The sequence below is a fragment of the Suricata suricatta genome, chromosome X (assembly GCF_006229205.1).
Source record: "Suricata suricatta isolate VVHF042 chromosome X, meerkat_22Aug2017_6uvM2_HiC, whole genome shotgun sequence".
NCBI lineage: Eukaryota > Metazoa > Chordata > Mammalia > Carnivora > Herpestidae > Suricata > Suricata suricatta.
Window position 1 is genome coordinate 108,770,118 of NC_043717.1, and position 18,886 is coordinate 108,789,003.

The 18,886-nt window shown below is 39.2% G+C and overlaps 1 protein-coding gene across 1 annotated transcript in view; it reads right to left on the reverse strand.

The window, feature by feature from the left end:
- Positions 1-6,457: 6,457 nt before the first annotated feature.
- The window catches only part of GABRA3 (gamma-aminobutyric acid type A receptor alpha3 subunit), a 276,021-nt gene continuing 263,592 nt past the window's right edge, over positions 6,458-18,886 (reverse strand). The window contains exon 10 of the mRNA XM_029929923.1: positions 6,458-8,704. Coding sequence (XP_029785783.1) covers positions 8,369-8,704 — 336 coding nt within the window. The 3' untranslated portion in view covers positions 6,458-8,368. The remainder of the gene's footprint in view (positions 8,705-18,886) is intronic.

An 18,886-nucleotide genomic window follows, 5' to 3' on the forward strand; every position in this document is an offset into this window, starting at 1 on the left:
TCTAGAGCCAGAAAAACTCATTTAAAAATCCAAATCAGGGGTGCATGGGTGGCTCAGTCGGTTAAGCGTCCGTCTTTGACTCAGGTCATGATCTCACAGCTCGTGGGTTCAAGCCCCGCATCAGGCTCTGTGCTGACCACTAGCTCAGAGCCTGGAGCCTTTCTTCAGATCCTGTGACTCCTTCTCTCTCTGACCCTCCCCTGCTCACGCTGTTTCTCTCTCTCAAAAATATAAAAACATTTAAAATTTTTTTAAAAATCCAAATCAGGCAGATCTGCACCCAACTGAATTCCCTGGTCAGACTATGTCCCCAACTTGGCACTGTAGATGAGCCAAGCCACTGGGTGGGATTACTACCTGGGCACTGTAGGTATGAACTCTGTCTGCTGGTTGTTACAAGCCCTTCCTTTTTCTTCCTCACAGTTAGGTTCCCAGTGGTTGGGTCATGCAAATTCTACTGCAATCCTCATGGTGTGAGACCTGAGTAGGGGCTCCCAAAAGGCTGGGAAGGACTGGTTTTTCGCCCTGGGTTCTCTTTTCCCATTGAAGGAACTTGAGTTGTAGGTACGACTTCTTTGCGTGGTGATGCACTGTTCTGGGAAAGGAGCAATGCAGTAAACAGGTAGCTGCTTCTCTTACCCTTATAATATAGTCTGTCTTGGCCTCTGTGATGCACGGGGTGGGGATTCAGCCTTAGTCCTATGTCCTAGGATTCTCTCAGTGGTGTCTTATCTCTGAATAGTTACTAATTGTTCTTCTTATGAAGGGGAGCAAAGTCAGTAATGGCTTCTATGCTACCATCTTGGCAACATACAATACTAATAACAGTGTTTGGAGATTCATTCCCTACATATAAGCAGCAATTAAAGAGTCCAATGATTTTCCATGTTCAATGGCTGATTCAATTCTAATGTTCCCTGGAAGTTTTATTTTATTTTTGTTACATAGAGGTTAAATGACTTGTGTAAGGTCCCACAAGTGAGACCATGGTATAACTCAGATTAGAACTCAGTATTCTTGATTCCCAGTTCCTATATCTTTTTACCATTCACACTTGTTCTAACAACCATCAGCTTTGCCCATGACAATTTGATATCTCATTCTTCTCATAGGTTTGGAAAGGGACCAATCTGAATCAAAGCCTCTCACGTGGCCACATATCAATACTTATAAGAGGAAGTGGCGATCTGCCCAAAGTTCAGACTAGGCTGCATCTGTCATCATCTTTCAAGTGAATGGTAGTATGGCTGTGACCTAAAGGCAACGTTCATAGAACCAGTTCCCAGATGAGACACCATTAATTTGAGCATCAGCCTTAGATACCATCTCCCACTGACCTTAACCAGGGGCAGGCCTGCTAGTGCCATAGAACCCTGGAAAAGTTGGCTATCGCTCATAATAAGAAACCAGGACAGCATTAATGTGGTTTGAGGAGATTAGACCATTTCAGAATTAGTATTAGCTATTCCTTACATCAACACAGAGGGAATTGCGTGACTAATAAGACCTTGGATTTCACTGGCTGATACTATTTTTACTAGGAGCTCACTAATTTTTTACTTTGCCTATAAGTATTCATTAAACATTCCTAATTCTCCCATGAAAACGCAGGGAGGAGACTGGTATTTATTACAGGGTAGATCTGTATTTCAGAAAGGGGTCCCAGCATGAAGTATATAAAGATTCTAAACCCCTTACCCAACATGACATCAGTAGGCACAAAACTGTGTCTGCTAGAATGCAGAGTCCTAAGGTTTCCAACGTGTTGAAGCTTTTAGAGTTGTGCTGAGACCATGATAAAACTTAGTGGCCTGCAATAGGATCTAGCAGTGTTATTATTTTCCTTCATGGACTTCTCTTTAATTCATTTGAAACTTTAATGATCTGAGAAAAGGTCTGTAGGCTTTGAAACAGTGTGAGTAAATGTGCTTGCTGGGTAGAAAGGCTGGAAAGTGGCTGTAAGGATGGAAAACTCTAAGATCCTGGGTATGTAGGAAGTTGGCCTGGAATGGAGCCATCATCTCCAAGGACCAGCAAGTGGCTTTTTCAAAGCAACTCACATGTACTGCTATCATATTTCTGGGTTTATAGAAGCCAACTTTCTGAGATCATAGGTCAGCAAGATGATAGCATGAAGCCAGGTTCTCAGGTAGATGATAGGTTATGCCCACATCACCTTTTAGGTCCAGAGACACTATACTCAATATCCATCCTAATGGGTAGAATGCCTACCTTGACAGTTGGGAAAAATAAATTTGTATACCTCATTGTGTTCTCTTGCACTTCTAGGCCTTTGTGCATCTGTTTTGAATGCCCTTCTCTTCTTTGCCTGGCAAATTATGAATCATCCTTTAAATCCCAGCTCAGAAGTTATTTTATCCAATAAGTATTGTAGTTTGGATTGTTTTCAGTTCTACACAGTGGTGTACAGGGGCAATTCCTCCTTATAGGGCTTAGTCTAGTGAGAGATTTTAATAGTGAATGTTGGGATAGTGAGAGTAATATAGAATAGAGTTAGAGCAAGCACACAGCTGCTTTGTAATGGAGAACAAGGTATGAGAGACATGACTTTTCAGGTGCATACTGAGGGATAAATAGGAGTTAGCCAGGTCAAGGCAGGAAAAGAAGGAACATCCTAAACTGAGAAAACACCCTACATAAATTCCATGGACATATTAGTACTTGATGTGCTGTTGACATGGCTGATGCATTGTGAATGAGGCAGGCATTGTGATAACAGGAGGCTAAGCAAGGGTTTTAAGGCCAGGATTATATTTTGGATTATATTTTATGTACAGCAGATGCCACTGAAAAGTATTAAATTGGTTTATAGTTTAAAAGGCTAGCTTTGTAGTGACCCAGGTGAGATCATGATGAAGGCTTGGACTTGGATGCTAGTAATAGAAGTGAGGAGGAGGTGGTATAATGTGAAATTTAAATTAGAGGTTGAGTGTACAAGATCATTGGATGTACCAAATGTGGGTATGAGGGGGAGGTATCAGGAATTCCTTCTAAGTTTTTGCCTTGAGCATCTGGAAAAATGCTGCTTCTATTAGTTAACAAAGGAATGAACAAGGGAAGAGTGCATGGGTTGAGGAGTCAACATTCCTAATTTTCCCATGAAAAGGCAGGGAACATCTTCAATTTTACTTGTTGATGAGAGATGTTGATTTGCTAATTATCAGAATATAGGAAGTGTGGCAATTTTTATACATGTCTGCAAATTCTTAGGCACTCTTGTCATTAATAGGCGAGGTCTATGCCCATCCTATTGAATCTGGGCTGATCTTAGTAACTCTATTGTAATGAACAAAATATAGCTACTCCCCAGGTTAGGATAGTAAAAGCCATATACCCTCCAACTGTTTCTCTGAGAACACTTGTTTTCCAAGAGCCTCCTTCTGGAGATACTCCTTCTCAGCACCCAGTTTCCATACTGTGAGAAGCCATAATGAAAGGTCATGTATAGATGCTCCAGTCAACAATGTAAGTTGAAGTTGTCTTTCAACCATCACAGCCCAGCTTCCAGACATATTAATTAAGGACTCTACCCCGTGGCTTGGCACCCAGAACCTCCCTCATCTTCTCAGTTTAGAATCCAACATTTTCCCTGATGGAGAGGACTAGAGCTGGGCAACTGATATGCCTATATCTCACCACAGAATCCCCTGCCACATGGAGCTTGGAAGTAGATTCTCCATCTCCAGAGGTTCCAGTCAATTAAGTCATCCCTGCTTATTCGAGTGTTCTTTTCTGAGGTCCTGGGCATTGTGGGAGAGATAAGCCATCTCTGACGAGCCCTGGCTACATTCCTGACTCATGAGAATAATAAACAGTCGCTGTTCTATGCTATTAAATTTGGGAGTAGTTTGTTACATAACAAAAGATAATTGAAATGTGCAGTCACTGAAGCTATGAGGACAGATGACAGATGAGATCATTCAGGAGGAGTGTGTAAAGTGATAAGAGAAGAACAAAAACACCTAGGGAAACCCAGAATTTAAGAGATGAGAGAAGTTGAACAGAAAAATCATGACAAACAGAAAGGTAGCAGCGGGGGAAAGTAGGGGTATCAGGAAACTGTGGTGTCATAGAAACCAAAAAATAAAGTTATTGTTAACAGTGTCAAATACGGCTGATAGTTTCAAGTAAAATAAATGGTGAAAAATGCCTTTAAGCTTTAGTAACCAGGCCAGTGGTGACTCAGTAGGAGTAGCTCACTGAGAGCAGATAATATAACTAGAATTATTTTAGAGGAGAGGAGCAGGAATGAAGAACAAAGGAGGGACTGGTCTCAGACAGAAGGGAGGCCACCTTTTGCCTGTGACAGAAGGGAAGGGAGTGATGGTATGTGAAGAGCCCATAGTTTCTGTTGATTTATTTGCAGAAAGTTTAGGTGTTCATTCTGATGGTTTTTGTTCTCCTCAATGGAAAAACAAAAGGGAAGGTGATTTTTGTTCTTATTGTGTGGTCCTGGCTTACCTGGGGGACCCCTGTCTGACACCAGTACCACTTTAATCTTCTCAATGTAGAACCGAACTTTTCTCATGATGGGACAGGAGCTGAGTTTCTACACACCATTACACAAAACCCTGCCACATCATGCTCAGGCCAAGGATATGATGTGGGGCTTGAGGAGGTCACTATTAGACATGAGTTAGGCCTTTGGATTCCCAGGTTTAGCCACTTTGCTGTCTTGGTGTTTAAGTAAACTCTTTTGAAGCTGCCAATCCATGTGAGTTGTGTGACAGACAACCAAAGATGGGGGTTGTGTTCCTTAGGCTCTGATCAGAACTCTATTTTACTAATTGAGAAACTAAGTATGAACTCAGGGGAGGGACTTAGTCAATATCATCACACAACATCTGTGATAAGATTGAACCCTGGCTAAAATCCAGGTGTCCATTCTGGACATAATATCAAATTTTCCCATGATATCAAATTGTTGGAGCTCCAGAAGTAAGGCAGAAGCAAGGCAAAACAGATTTAGGTTGCTCTCTGATGGAAAAAGGGTAGGAGGCCTCAGAGGGCAGCCATGGCAGGTATCTTTAGTCTCACTCTAGTGGATGGTCATATGATTAACATTTGTAGGCAGAAGAGAGCCTGTGTAATTCAAACCTGTTGAAACCAAAGAAAGATCCCTGCCTCCAATTCTAGGGCTTCTCTGACAGAATTTCCCCTAATTGTGTTCTTCCTTTTCCATTTCATTTCTTATTCATTCCATGTTCTGCTAGACTTATTGTATTGGAAGGATTAAGAGTTTCAGAGGGCCTCCTACACAAGCTCAGACTGGGAAGCCCTCTAAAGGGTGTCATAACATATATACATCCTAGATGGGCCAGTGAGCTATGCTTGAGATTTTCAGAGTTTCCTGGTGCCCAGGAATGCCTTACTTGCCTTCCATCAGTACGTTAACACTAGAAACTAATAGGTCATTAAACAAATCCTCCAGATTTAAAGACACATAGCAGCAAACAATTATTTAAGTAGAAAAAAATTTAAAATGACTTAAAACAGAGCATACTTATTAGTACCTGGATGCTCTTACAGTTGCTTTAGAAGTTTGCACATTGCTTTTATTTCTATTAAGCGCTAATGATCATGGTTTAGTCCTTTCCAATACCACCCTGAAGAAACCCTCCTTCATGTAGCTTTTCATTAAGATAAGGGGAATCATTTTCAGAGGCAATGTGGGTTCTTTGGGTTCTCAAGGAAACAACCCTTAAATATTGGTATGCAATTTTGTCAAAGAGCCTGTCATCTGGGGACATGGTTGAACTGGTTAAGAGACTGTGAGACTGTTGCAGCAGCAAGGCAGCCATCAGACGACCACAGGGCTGGAATATGCACTGAGAGTCATGTTAGCCAAGTCCCTGATTTTATTTCAGACACTAAAACCTTTTATATTATTTGAACTGCTTTCCTAAAGAGATTTATACCATCATCTAGGAGCCAGGTGATTTCTTCAAGCATGTCTCATGAGATTATTTCCCAGATTTTTCCTAATTCTGTAAGAAATAAGGGTCCTCATCTATTTCCCAACACATGTATCAACCAGACAGACACCCACTTTCCCTCTGCCTAATAACTATTACCTAAGGGAACTATTGTCTAAGAAAAATTGTAATCAATGGGAAAGAGAAAGTCTTAATAATTGCAATAAGAATTACTTTCTATTTCCTGGGATTGGGTGAATTTATCAGAGTAAGCAATGCAGGTGTTTCCTTCTCTGTCTTATTGGGTAACGACACCCCAAAGTCAATCAAAGCTATATTTTTACGTGGGGTCCATTTCTGATTGCTGTAATAGGTCTCTTGCTCAGGGGATTCCTTTTTTTTCCCAGCTTTTCAATGGTAGTAAAAAGTGGAAAGTAAGCGTGGCTTAAGAGTGGGGGTGAAAGACAACTGAGTACTGTCTAGGGTAGGCAAAGAGTAACCAAAAAAATTTCTCCAGTCTGAATACAATTCAGAAGTTTAATAAACAGCCACTAAACATTGCACCAAAGCATTTGGGAACACAATTTCTACAGAAAGGAAAAGGTCAGGCTTTCACTCTAAACTCCTTAAGACGATCATTAACAGCCCTACCCACCCCACCCCCCACCCCGCTGTCCCCATATATCCACAACACTACACCCTTCTAGTCATGAATTTGCTTACAGACACACTGTTAGGAATAATGGGACAAGCATGCAGTATCCCAGCAATGGCAAGGAAGCAGGGGATGGGGGAAAGATGGGTGCAAAGGCAACCAACGGCTAATGATAAACCCCTTAGGAGCTTTGTTTAGGGAGTGGGCAAGGAGAGTCTGCTTTTAGTGCCATTTCTGGCTTTACTTTGGGCTTCTAGGATATTCTGGACTAGCGGCTGGGGCTACCATATTAAACAATGTCATTCCATTGAGCTGTGACCATTGGAAGTGGTTTCCTTGGATGACACATTGTGACTTCTTTACAAATCTTTTTGGTGTCCAATCAAACTGCATTCAGGACTCAGTGGGACTGTTGACATTGAGCTGATTCAGAGGTCAAGTGGACCTGGCTTCTCAGTCCTGTCCTCATTTTGGCCTTTGGAACAGGACTCATGATAGTTCCCTATTACAGACAGGAGTGAGGAGCCTAGGCAAGTCCTTTAAACATCTGAGACTCCGTGTATTTACCTTATAAAAACTTTAAGAACAAATGAGATCAAATGGCCCCTAAATAATATATTATCAACCTGATAATAATAATTTACTTGACTCAAAAACCAACTAGAGTTCAATTCACCCCTCTAAGAATTGGCATCAACAGAGAACCAGAGTTTCCTGACAAAGTTAGAGTAAAGTTCTTAGGCCTGTGCTAGCATTTGGGGTGTGGAGGGCATGGAAGGAGGAATTTGACTTTCACCTGCCAGTGGCTCTCTCCTTTGAGCCAGACTTGAAACGTCTACCACTCAGATCAAATCTCTTGACTAGTTGCTTTGGCAGGGAGGTGACTTTCCTCTCTAAAAAAAATATTATATAGGCATTTGATCTAGATCTTTTTGTTTCTGTTTGTCCCTTTTTAGTATAAATTACAAAAATACTTGATCCTTTTCCTGAAGAGTTTTCAGGCAGTAATGAGTCCAAACTAAGCAGTGTCCAGCTGGCTACAAAGGGGTGGGGGAGGGTTAAAGGACTTAAGGGAGCTTCCCTAAAAGAGAGATATACCAAAGAGGGTATTATTTTCCTGAAGGGCTTAACTTGGCAGGGCATCAGACATCTTTAGGTCAGGCTGGCCTAGTTGATTCTGTTTTGCCTAACTATCATTAACAGTGGTAAGCCTCAACTGTCCCCACTAACCTCCAAGCCAATAAAAAAGGATGGAGCCATGTTTAGAGGTTAGCACTGGCTCCTCCTGCCTTTGCTATCAGTACTTTTGCCTAGTGGGCCCTGGTGTAGGCAGGGGAGATGGCAGGCTAGGACCACAAGGATAGCCTGGCTCCCTCAGGAGTCAGATCATCTGATCTGGACCAGTCAACAATCTTTTGTCTGGACCACTTAAATAGCCAAGGCTGCCACTACAGGTAATAGAGTCTCCTTTTTGCAGTGGGCAGAGTGCAATAAAATACATGCAGTACCCTCATCTGGGGGAGACTGGCAGACTAAGATGAGCAACTGAACAAATGGCAGTGTTTGGCTCTGATGGGGGTATACTCAGCAATGTCAAAGGGACAAATAATTTATCTGTTATTATTTTTTTTCATTGAGATTCATTAATATGAATTGAGAGTCACAGCTTGGTAGAGAGTTAAAAAGAATCCCGAAACACAGAAAGGGGAGCCCTGGGGTTTGGGTGTTTGGATGCTTCCTAGGGTATACAGTGCTCTGGTTGCTGCATCACCACTATCTATTGTTTGCGGATCATGCCCTTGATAGCTGACTCCCGGTTGACATAGGTGGCCCAATAGACTAGATTAAAAATGGCAAAGAGCACAGGAAAGATGATGCGGGAAATTTTGTCAACCTTGCTGACACTGTTGTAGGTCTTGGTCTCAGTTGGGATGTCCTGCACGTAGGTGGTCTTGGGTGAAGCAATAATTGTCGGGGTTGAGGAGGCACTGGGAGCAGCGCCCTTGGAGATGGTGGAGAACTCAGTGTCCTTAGCCAGGTTGATGGGATAGGTGGTTCCCACGATGTTGAAGGTGGTGCTGGTTTTCTTTGTTGGGGCTGCTGGTGTTTTCTTCTAGGAGTCAGAAAAAGTAGGGAGAAGGGGGGATAAAACAAAAACTAATTAATTCATTACACAGAGCACCTTCTGAGGCTGTAGGGAGAAGGAGCCATGAGGGAAGTTAAGAAACGGGGGCCGGGAAGCCAATAGCACTGAGTAGCCAGGCTTGCATCTAAGGATAATTGAAGATGAGTTTGAAAACAGAAAACTTGCATTATCCTGGTTTACTAGTTATGAGGCTTTGGCCAAGTCACTTCTCTTTGAATTTTACTCTCTTCATCTGTAAAATGAAAATCAAAATATTTGGCAGGGTTGTTGAGAGGATCAGATGAAAGAATGGTGCTAATACTCACTGGAAAACTGTGAAATATTGCTCATATGTAGGGTCTTGTATAATCATGGGATTTGATCCTCACAGTAACCCTAATAAGTAGATACGTGAGATTACTCCCATTTGACAGATGATAAAACTCAGCCTCAGACTGAGTAGCAGAGCCCACACTAGCCACCAGGGCTCCTGACTTTAATCCAGGGCTGTACTGTGCTGCTTTCTATAGGTACGAGGCACTTTTTGGTTACCCGAGAAATAACTCCAAAAGGCTTCAACCATCAAGTGGCACATCCCCTGTGAGGAAGAGAGCTATATGAGTCTGAAAGTCATTTCATCTTAAAGACACAACAAATACTATGGCGTGTTTACATGCATCATTACAATAGTATCTCACCCTTCATGCACTGTAAATGTGTTCAGCAAGCTAGGGAGCACACCAGAGTTTTCTACTCTCACATGGCTGTAGGCAGGAGCTAAGGCCTCCTCAGGGAGCCATACAAATACTTCCCTCTGACCCAGCAAAGGCAGGAACAGCCCAAGGCTTGCTATGACACTGTCTTTTGTATTTTTTTCAGAATTAAAAAGAACAATGGGAAACAAACATGCACATGTGTGCCCATTTGTTCCCAACTATATGATTTGTGTGCACATGGACTCTTCATATAGAAATGAGAAAACAGAGCTCAGGTCTAGATAGAAGAGAGAGCCTGATGAAGGGGAGGCCAAAGGTAGTGACAGTGCATAGTCTAGAGTGTTCGCTGCCTCACTCTGCACTGTGGCCTTTTCTTCTTTCCATTCCTTTGTGTTTCTAGAGAAAACTGAAGATAGAGGAGCTTCAGAAATGCCCAAGAGTATTTGATAAAAAGTGACAACTACTTGCTCTGCCTTAATTTCACACACCTCACATTGTTTCCTTTCTCAATGTTATTTTGCTTCCTAGCGTATGTATTTTACTGTACTCTTCTCCCTCCTACTTGTTTCTTTCTAGGGTTTTTCTGTTCCCATTCTCTTACTGACACCTTTCTCCTAATCTCTTTCTTTTCTTTAAACCATAGTCTGCAACATTTTGATCTTTTTACCCCTTTAGACCATACTGCCATTTACCTTCATGATCCTAATGTAACTTTGTCAAATATTTAGCAAATACCTACTAGACCAAAAACCATGCTAGGCATTTAGGCATAGGTGGGAAGGTTAAAAGATGAGTCCATATCAGTCCCTGTTTTCCAGGAGTTTACAGTCCAGTGGGGAAGAGGGATGTAGGAACACGAGTGACATATAATGTGATCAGTGTTCTAATAGATATGAGCAAACTATGATGGGAATTCAGTAAAGCGAGGGGCAAAGTACCTACAGGTATTGGAAAAGGTGGCTCAGAGAAGGTAATAAGGCTTGTAAACTGGGTTACAGAAGATGAGCAGGAACTCATCACTTGAAGATACAGCACAGGCCAAGGGCACTGCTTGTTTGAGGGGTGACACGAAGTCTGCTGTGGCTGCATCACATTGTACATGGCAAAGGCCTTGTATGCCCTGCCCTCCTGCTCTGACTTCCCATCCTGACTTTAGGGTTTTCAATGAGAGTTGGGGAGTGGGGCAAATGAGAGAGTGTTGGTCTAAGTAATTGAACAATCTCACTAATAGTACTTTTAGAAAGCAATACTGTTCTTTTTCTTTGAGAATTGCAGCCACATTGCTGCAAGTGGAAGGAGCACAGAACTGTAAGCCTTCTAAGAGCCTTGTAAATTCTTTAAATACTACATGGAACTCATTTATAATTAGCAACTTCATTGTGCAAATAGAGGCTTGCTGCTAAATGCCTCTGCTATTAAAGAGCGCTTTGTTTACCTGCTTACTTATTAATTTTCTTAGTAATCTCTTTTTTTGTGGGTAGAAAAAAACAGGAAAGCAGGAAAGAGAAAAGCTCACTATCCTGACTTGTGCTAGAAGCTTTCACATGTTATCTCATTTAGTCATCATATAAGCTGGTTATAACCAAGTCTCTGAAACTATTATTCCAAACAGCAAACACTTTCTTTAGCTCCCTAAGCACTTTGTGTTCTATAGGTGAGGAGAAGTAGCAGTTGATTTAATCTCAGAATTTTAGAGAAATAAAGGAAAATTACCTTCTAATTTCCCTTGCCCTTTCCAACAAGGCACATTTTAATCATGTATTCTGATTTTTACCTAAATTGTCAAAGAAGGAAATCAAAGCAAAAGTTGTAGTGCCCAGGAGCCAGAGATTAATGGTTACTATTTTCCCATTTCTGTATCTAGTTTTTGATACTTCCCTATGCTCTAGAATTTGATAGATACAAACTAGTGTGACTTAATTTTGACCAAGTTATGATTTTATGATTTATAAGTCATGATTTCCTTCCTTCCTAGCCAAGTGCCTGGCTTAGGCATGTGATAGATGTTTACTGAATAAAAAGATGACCCCCTATTGAAGATCCTTAATGTGATTTCCAGTTTGTACTTCCTTGGTCTCGACTTCTCCTATACAGAGAACATATCTCTATAGTTCAACTGGGAGTAATTCCCACACCACCAAACTGAAATTGACTCCTCCAAATTCCCCCAAGCAGTGTTACTCCCAGGATACCTTTTCTTTTAGAAAGCCACCTCATGTGGGTTTTGGGATGATGCAATGAAAACTTTTTTGGAACAATGCATGTCCAACTGAATAGTTTTCCCCTGATGGCACTCCTGTCTATTGTTTTAGAAATGCTAACTATAGGACTGGAGCACTGAAAGTACTTGATGCCAAGCCAGGATCTCAGAGTATATACAGATGTAGTCCTGTGCTTCTCTATCCACCCCCAAACAGATATCCAACTTTCCCAAACCCTCATTTTCATAAGCGGGGCAAAGTAATAGCATATATGCTATGAGGGATTCAAAGACATACCAGAAAAGTAACCAAAAAAAGTTCAAGATGAGATGGCTATATGAGTGAATTCTACCAAACATGTAAAGAAGAGTTAGGACCCATCTTTCTCAAATTATTTTTAAAAATTGAAAACAGAACATTTCTCTCTTTTTTAATGTTTATTTATTTTTGAGAGACAGACCAACAGAACATGAGCAGGGGAAGGACAGAGAGAAAGGGAATCACAGAATCCAAAGCAGGCTCCAGAGCCTGATGTGGAGCTCAAACTCACAAACTGCGAGGTCATGACCTGGGCTGAAGCCAGCTGCTTAACTGACTGAGTCACCCAGGTGCCCCAAAGAGGGAACATTTCTAAACTCATTTTATGAGGCCAGCATTACCCTGCTACCATAACCAAAGACCACACACACACACACACACACACATACAGCCCATGATCTCTGATGAATGTACATGCCAAAATCCTCAACAAAATATTAGCAAACCAAATTCAACAATATGTTAATTAAAGGATTCTATGCCATGATCAAGTAGGGTTTATTCCAATGATGCAAAGATGGTTTAAAATCCACAAATCAGTGAACATGATACACCACAAAAACAAAACAAAGGATAAAAATCATATTATCATCTCAAGAGATGCAGAAAAAGCATTTGACAACATTCAACATCCATTTATGATAAAAACTCAACAACATGAATATAGAAGTGTACCTCAATATAATAAAGACTATATATGACAAGCCCACAGTGAACATACTCAAAGGTGAAAACCTGAAAGCTTTTTCTCTAAGATCAGGAAGATGACAAGGATGTCCACTCTTGTCATTTTTATTCAACAGAGTATTACAGGTCCTACCCACAACATAAAAGAAATAAAATGCATCACAATTATAAAAGAAGTAACACTGTCATAATTTGCAGATGACATAATACTACATATAGAAAACCCTAAAGACTCCACTAAAATACCACTAGAACTATTAACTTTTGTAAAGTTGCAGGATACAAAATTAACATACACAAATCAGTTGCATTTCTATCCAGTAATAATGAACTAGCAGAGAAATTAAAAACCAATTTTATTCACAGTTGCATAAGAAACAATAAAATACCTAGGAGTAAATTTAACCAAGCAAGGGAGGTTTACGATATTGATTAAAGATATTGAAGACAACACAAACAAATGGAAAAATATACTGTGCTCATGGATTAGGAGAATTAACATTTTTAAAATGTTCATACTACCCCAAAACAATCTACAGATTCAATGCAATCCCTATCAAAATACCAATGCCATTTTTCACAAAACTCTAACAAAACATAAAATTTGTATGGAACCACCAAAAGACCCTGAATAGAAAAGCAATGTTGAGAAGGTGGAACAAGGCTGGAGCTATCATGCTCCCTGATTTCAAATTATACTACGAAGCTATAGTAATCAAAATGGTATGATACTGGCATGAAAAGAGACACATAGATTAATAGAATAGAATATGGGGTTTAGAAATAAACCTATGAATATATATATAGTCAATCTATGACCAAAGGATGTAAGAATATGCAATGGGGGAAAGGAAGTCTCTTCAATAAATGGTGATGGGAAAACCAGATTGCTACATGCAAAAGAACAAACTGGACAACTATCTCATACAACATACAAAAATAAATTCAAAATGCATTAAAGAATTGAGTGGAAGACCCGAAAACATAAAAATTCTACAAGAAAACATAGGCATAAAGCTGTTTGTCATCAGGCTTAGCAATATTTTTTTGGATAAATCTCAGGGAAGGGAAACAAAAGCTAAAATAAACAAATAAAATTATATCAAACTAAAAAGCTTCTACATAGCAAAGGAGACCATCAACAAAATGAAAAGACAACATATTAAATAGGAGAAGATATTTGCAATTCATATATCCACTAAGAGGTTAATATCCAAAATAAAGAAGTTATTCAACTTAATATAAAAAAACAACCTGATTAAAAAATTGGCAGAAGACTTGAAAACATACAGATGGTCAATAGACATATGAAAAGATGCTCAACATCACTAATTATCAGGGAAATGAAAATCAAAGCTACAATGAGAGATCACCTTACATTACTCAGATTGGCTATTATCAAAAAGACAAAAAAGTAATGTGTTGGTGAGAATGTGGAGAAAAGGGTAGCTGCATACAGTGTTGGTAGGAATATAAATGGATGGAAAACACTATGGAGGTTGCTAAAAAAAATTAGAAATACCATATGATCCAGTAATCCCACTACTGGGTATTTATCTAAAGAAAATGAATACACGAGTTTGATGGGATATATAGACCTTTATGTTTATGACAGCATTATTTACAATAGGTAAGATATGGAAGCAGCCTAAGTGTCCATCAATAGATAGAAAAAATGCACACATATTCAATGAGACATTACTCATAATAATTAAAACTTGTCATGTGCCACAACACTGATGGACCTAGAGGGTATTATGCTAAGTGAAATAATTCAAAGAAATAACCTAGAGAAAAATAAACACCATATGATTTTACTTATATGTGGAATCTGAGAAAACAAAACAGAAACAGAATCATAGAGGAGGGTAAGGATTGGGTGAGGAGGTAAAATAGGTGAAAATGATTAAGAGGTATAAACTTCCAGTTATAAATAAATAAATCATGGAGATGTAATGTATAACATATGGAATACAATCAATAATATCATAATAACTTTGTATGGTGACAGTAACTACACTTATGAAGATCATTTTGTAATGTATAAAATATATTCAATTACCATGGTATACGCTTGAATCTAATAAGACATTGTATTAAGATAATATGTAAGATATTGAAACTAATAAGATATTGTCAGCTATACTTCAATAAAAAGGAAAAAAAAACCCTAAACAAAATGAAAAATCTCCATCAACCCAATTTTTAAAATGGCAAAGGAGTTGAATAGACATTTCTCTAAAGATACATAAATGGCCAACAAGCACATGAAAGGATATTTAACAGCACTAGTCATTAGGGAAATCCAAATGAAAACCACAATGAGATATCACCTCACAGCCGTTAGAGTCTACTATCAAGAACAACCACAATAAAACAAAATATCAAGTGTTGGCAACGATGTGGGAAAAAATGGAGTCCTTTGTGCGGTGTAGGAAATATAAAATGGTGCAGCCAGGATGGAAAATAGTATGTTGGTTCCTCAAAAAATGAAAAATAGAATTAAAGTATGACCCATCATTCCACTTCTGGGTATATACCCCCCAAATGAAACCAAGGTTTTAAAGAGATATTTGTACACCCATGTACATATTAGCATAATTCCCAATAGCCAAAAGGTGAAAGTAACTGAAGCATCTACAGGGAAAAGAATAAACAGACTGTGATGTATTCACACAATGGATTATTATTCAGCCTTAAAATGAAGGATATTCTGACACATGCTATGATATGAATGAATGTTAGGGACATTATGCTAAGTGAAATAAACCAGTCATAAATGACAGATATTATATGATTCCATTTAATAAAGTACTTAGTCATATCTATGGAGACGGAAAGTAGAATGATGGTTGCTAGAGAGAGGGTGGAGGTAGGAATGGAGATATATTGCTAAATGGGTAGAGTTCCAGTTTTTCAAGATGAAAAAAAGTTATAGGATGTAAGCCCCTTTAGGAAAGGGGCTATGTTTTGCTATTCACTGCTGTAACCCAAGCACCTAGGACAGAACCTATCATGCAGTAGACAATCAGTAAATACTTAACAAGTGGGTGAATAACCTCTGTAGTTTCTCAAAATCTATTACTGTGTTTTCATTGCTTTCTAATCCAGACTTGGTCAGATGGTGTATTACTGCACTTACTCCCAGTACCATCAACCTCCTTAGTCACTTCAATCCAACTCTTCTACTTCTTTCTGAAAAACAATTCCATAGCCAATGATGGATTGATGGCATTTATGAGCTTATATTCTTAAATTGTTCTAGTCCTTCAATATGGGTGTACAATCTTCCTGTGTCCATAATCAGTTCTGATTTAAATTTCCTATAAGATATATTTTAAAACTTGAAAATTCTTATACTTTCTCCATGAAGGATGTAAAAACCATTATATGAAATTTCCCTTAACTCCCTGTGTACCCTTCTCCCCACCAAAACAGATAGTATTCGATAGCAGGGTGGGGGTAGAAAAGTATGATTAATGCTAGTCAGAGAAAATCTCTCTAAGAACAGAGAGCTGAATAAAATGAGAAAGCTAGCCATGAAAAAATATGAACAAAAAACTTTCAGAGAGAGAGGATAGAAGTGACAAAACACTTGGCATTAGAAGAAAAGTGACTTTTACAAAGATCATAATGGAGACCAATGTGACCACCTAAATGGAGTGAAAAATATTTTCTTCAATTTACGCGCACCTGGGTGGCTCAATCTTTGGCTGAGGTCTTGATTTCACAGTTTGTGGGTTCAAACCCCATGATGGGTTCTGTGCTGACAGCTCAGAGCCTGGATCCTTCTCTGGATTCTTTGTCTCCCTCTCTCTATGCCCTTCCCCACTTGCACTCTGTCTCTCAAAAATAAATAAACATTAAAAAAATTAAAATTAAAAAAAGAATGGTGTTGGGAAGCCATTAAAATATTTTGAGCAAAATTTTTCTAATTTATAATTTTAAATTTCTTTAAATGTTTTATTTATTTTTGATACAGAGAGAGACAGTGAATGAGAGGGGGAGGGGCAGAGAGACAGGGAGACACAAAATCTGAAGCAGACTCCATGCTCTGAGCTGTCAGCACAGAGCCCAACGCGGGGCTTGAACTCACAAACATGAGATCATGACCTGAGCTGAAGTCAGAGGCTTAACTGACTGAGCCACCCAGGTGCCCCCTAATTTACAATTTTAAATGATCATTCTGACTATTGGGTAGAAAGTCGATGGTTAGCAGAGGAATAAAATCAAAAGACCAATCCAGTCAGGCTAGTGACAGATGTAGAAACTTGCATGAAAAAAAATATTAAGGAAAAAAGTGAAAAACAGTAAATCTTGCTATATGAGAACCTAAGTGAACCTCTGGAGCTACAGATGAGAAATCTTTAGTATAAAAGAGTGGAAGATTAATGGTATGAAAGCAATATTATAGTTGGAGGGATGTGAGCTATGCTTCTAGAAAACAGGGTGGGATTAACAGCTTCTGACAAGCAAAAACGCAATAGAAAGGAAGTCTGAGATGAGAAATGGGTGTCAGTTAAGACAGAAGTTAGATGGAGGGGTCATTCAGTAAAAGATCTGGTAATACAGAATAGTTTATTTTCCAGTGAACAGGAATTCCGGAGAGAGGCAAAGGAAAGCTTATGAGGGACGGGAGGATAAGTATAGAAAAAAAACACATACAGTACGAAAATAAGAAGTGAGGAGAGGATAAATAAACACACAAGAAACCACAATTAGGTAACTGATCAGGGGTGACATGGAAGTGATCCCTGTAGAACATATAACCTCACATGTTTATAAGAAAGTTTATCACGAGGCCTTGATAACTGGTAACCATTCCAAACATACTAATACTGTTGGGTGACTTAATTAACTCTTATGGTCTTCCTGGAAAAACCAAACACTTGAGTAAGTATGCAGTAATGGAAGAAACAGTAATGGTACTTTGCAGGTGGGACAATGATAGAATTGGCCACAGTTTCAGTTCTAGTTTATGACGTCAGATGTGACATCCAAGTGAAAAACAAAGACTGAACTTGGGATGGTTGCAAATAATGTAAACTAGTAGTAAAATCCTATATATAAAATGAGCATGGAGGAGAAAATAATGTTGGAAAGAAGATGAAGAAAAATGGAGATAGCCACATATAGTGAGCATTGAGTGAAGCACAAAGCAGTTTGCATGAAGTAAAGGAGTAGGTATTGACCTGGAAGCAGCAAGGAAGGAATTCCATTTGAAATGGCAGTTGAGAAGGCAATTTCCTTAAGAAACAGCTAAGTTAAAGTAAAAAGAAAATATACTTTCCTCTTAGGACTGCCTTTGCTGCATCCCAGAGATTTTGGATTGTTGTATTTTTGTTTTCATTTGTTTCCATATATTTTTTAATTTCTTCTCTAATTGCCTGATTAGCCCAATCATTCTTTACTAGGGTGGTTTTTAACCTCCACATTTTTGGAGGTTTTCCAGACTTTTTCCTGTGGTTCATTTCAAGTTTCATAGCATTGTGATCTGAAAGTGTGCATGGTATGATCTCTATTCGTTTATACTTATGGAGGGCTGCTTTATGTCCCACTATGTGATCTATCTTGGAGAATGTGCCATGTGGACTAAAAAGGAAGGTGAATTTCCTAATTTTAGGATGCAGAGTTCTAAATGTGTCTATCAGTTCCATCTGTTCCAATGTGTCGTTCAGGTCCATTGTTTCCTTAGTGATTTTCTGTCTGGTTGATCTATCCATTGCTGTCAGTGGAGTATTAAAGTCCCCTGCAATTATCACATTCTTATCAATAAGATTGTTTCTGTCTGTGATTAATTGTTTTATGTACTTGGGCGCTCCTGAATTTGGCGCATTGATATTTAAAATTGTTAGCTTTTCCTGATGGAGAGATCCTGTAATTATTATATAATGTCCTTCTTCATCTCTTGTTACTGCCTTTACTTTAAAGTCCAGTTTGTCTGATATAAGTATGGCTACTCTGGCTTTCTTTTGGCTTCCAGTCGCATGATAGATATTTCTCCATCCCTTTACTTTCAACCTGAAGGCATCTTCAGGTCTAAAATGAGTCTCTTGTAGACAGCAAATAGATGGGGTTTGTTTTGGTGGGAACGTAAACTGGTGCAGCCACTCTGGAAAACAGTGTGGAGGTTCCTCAAAAAACTATCCATAGAACTCCCTTATGACCCAGCAATGGCACTGCTAGGGATTTACCCAAGGGATACAGAAGTACTGATGCATAGGAGCACATGTACCCCAATGTTCATA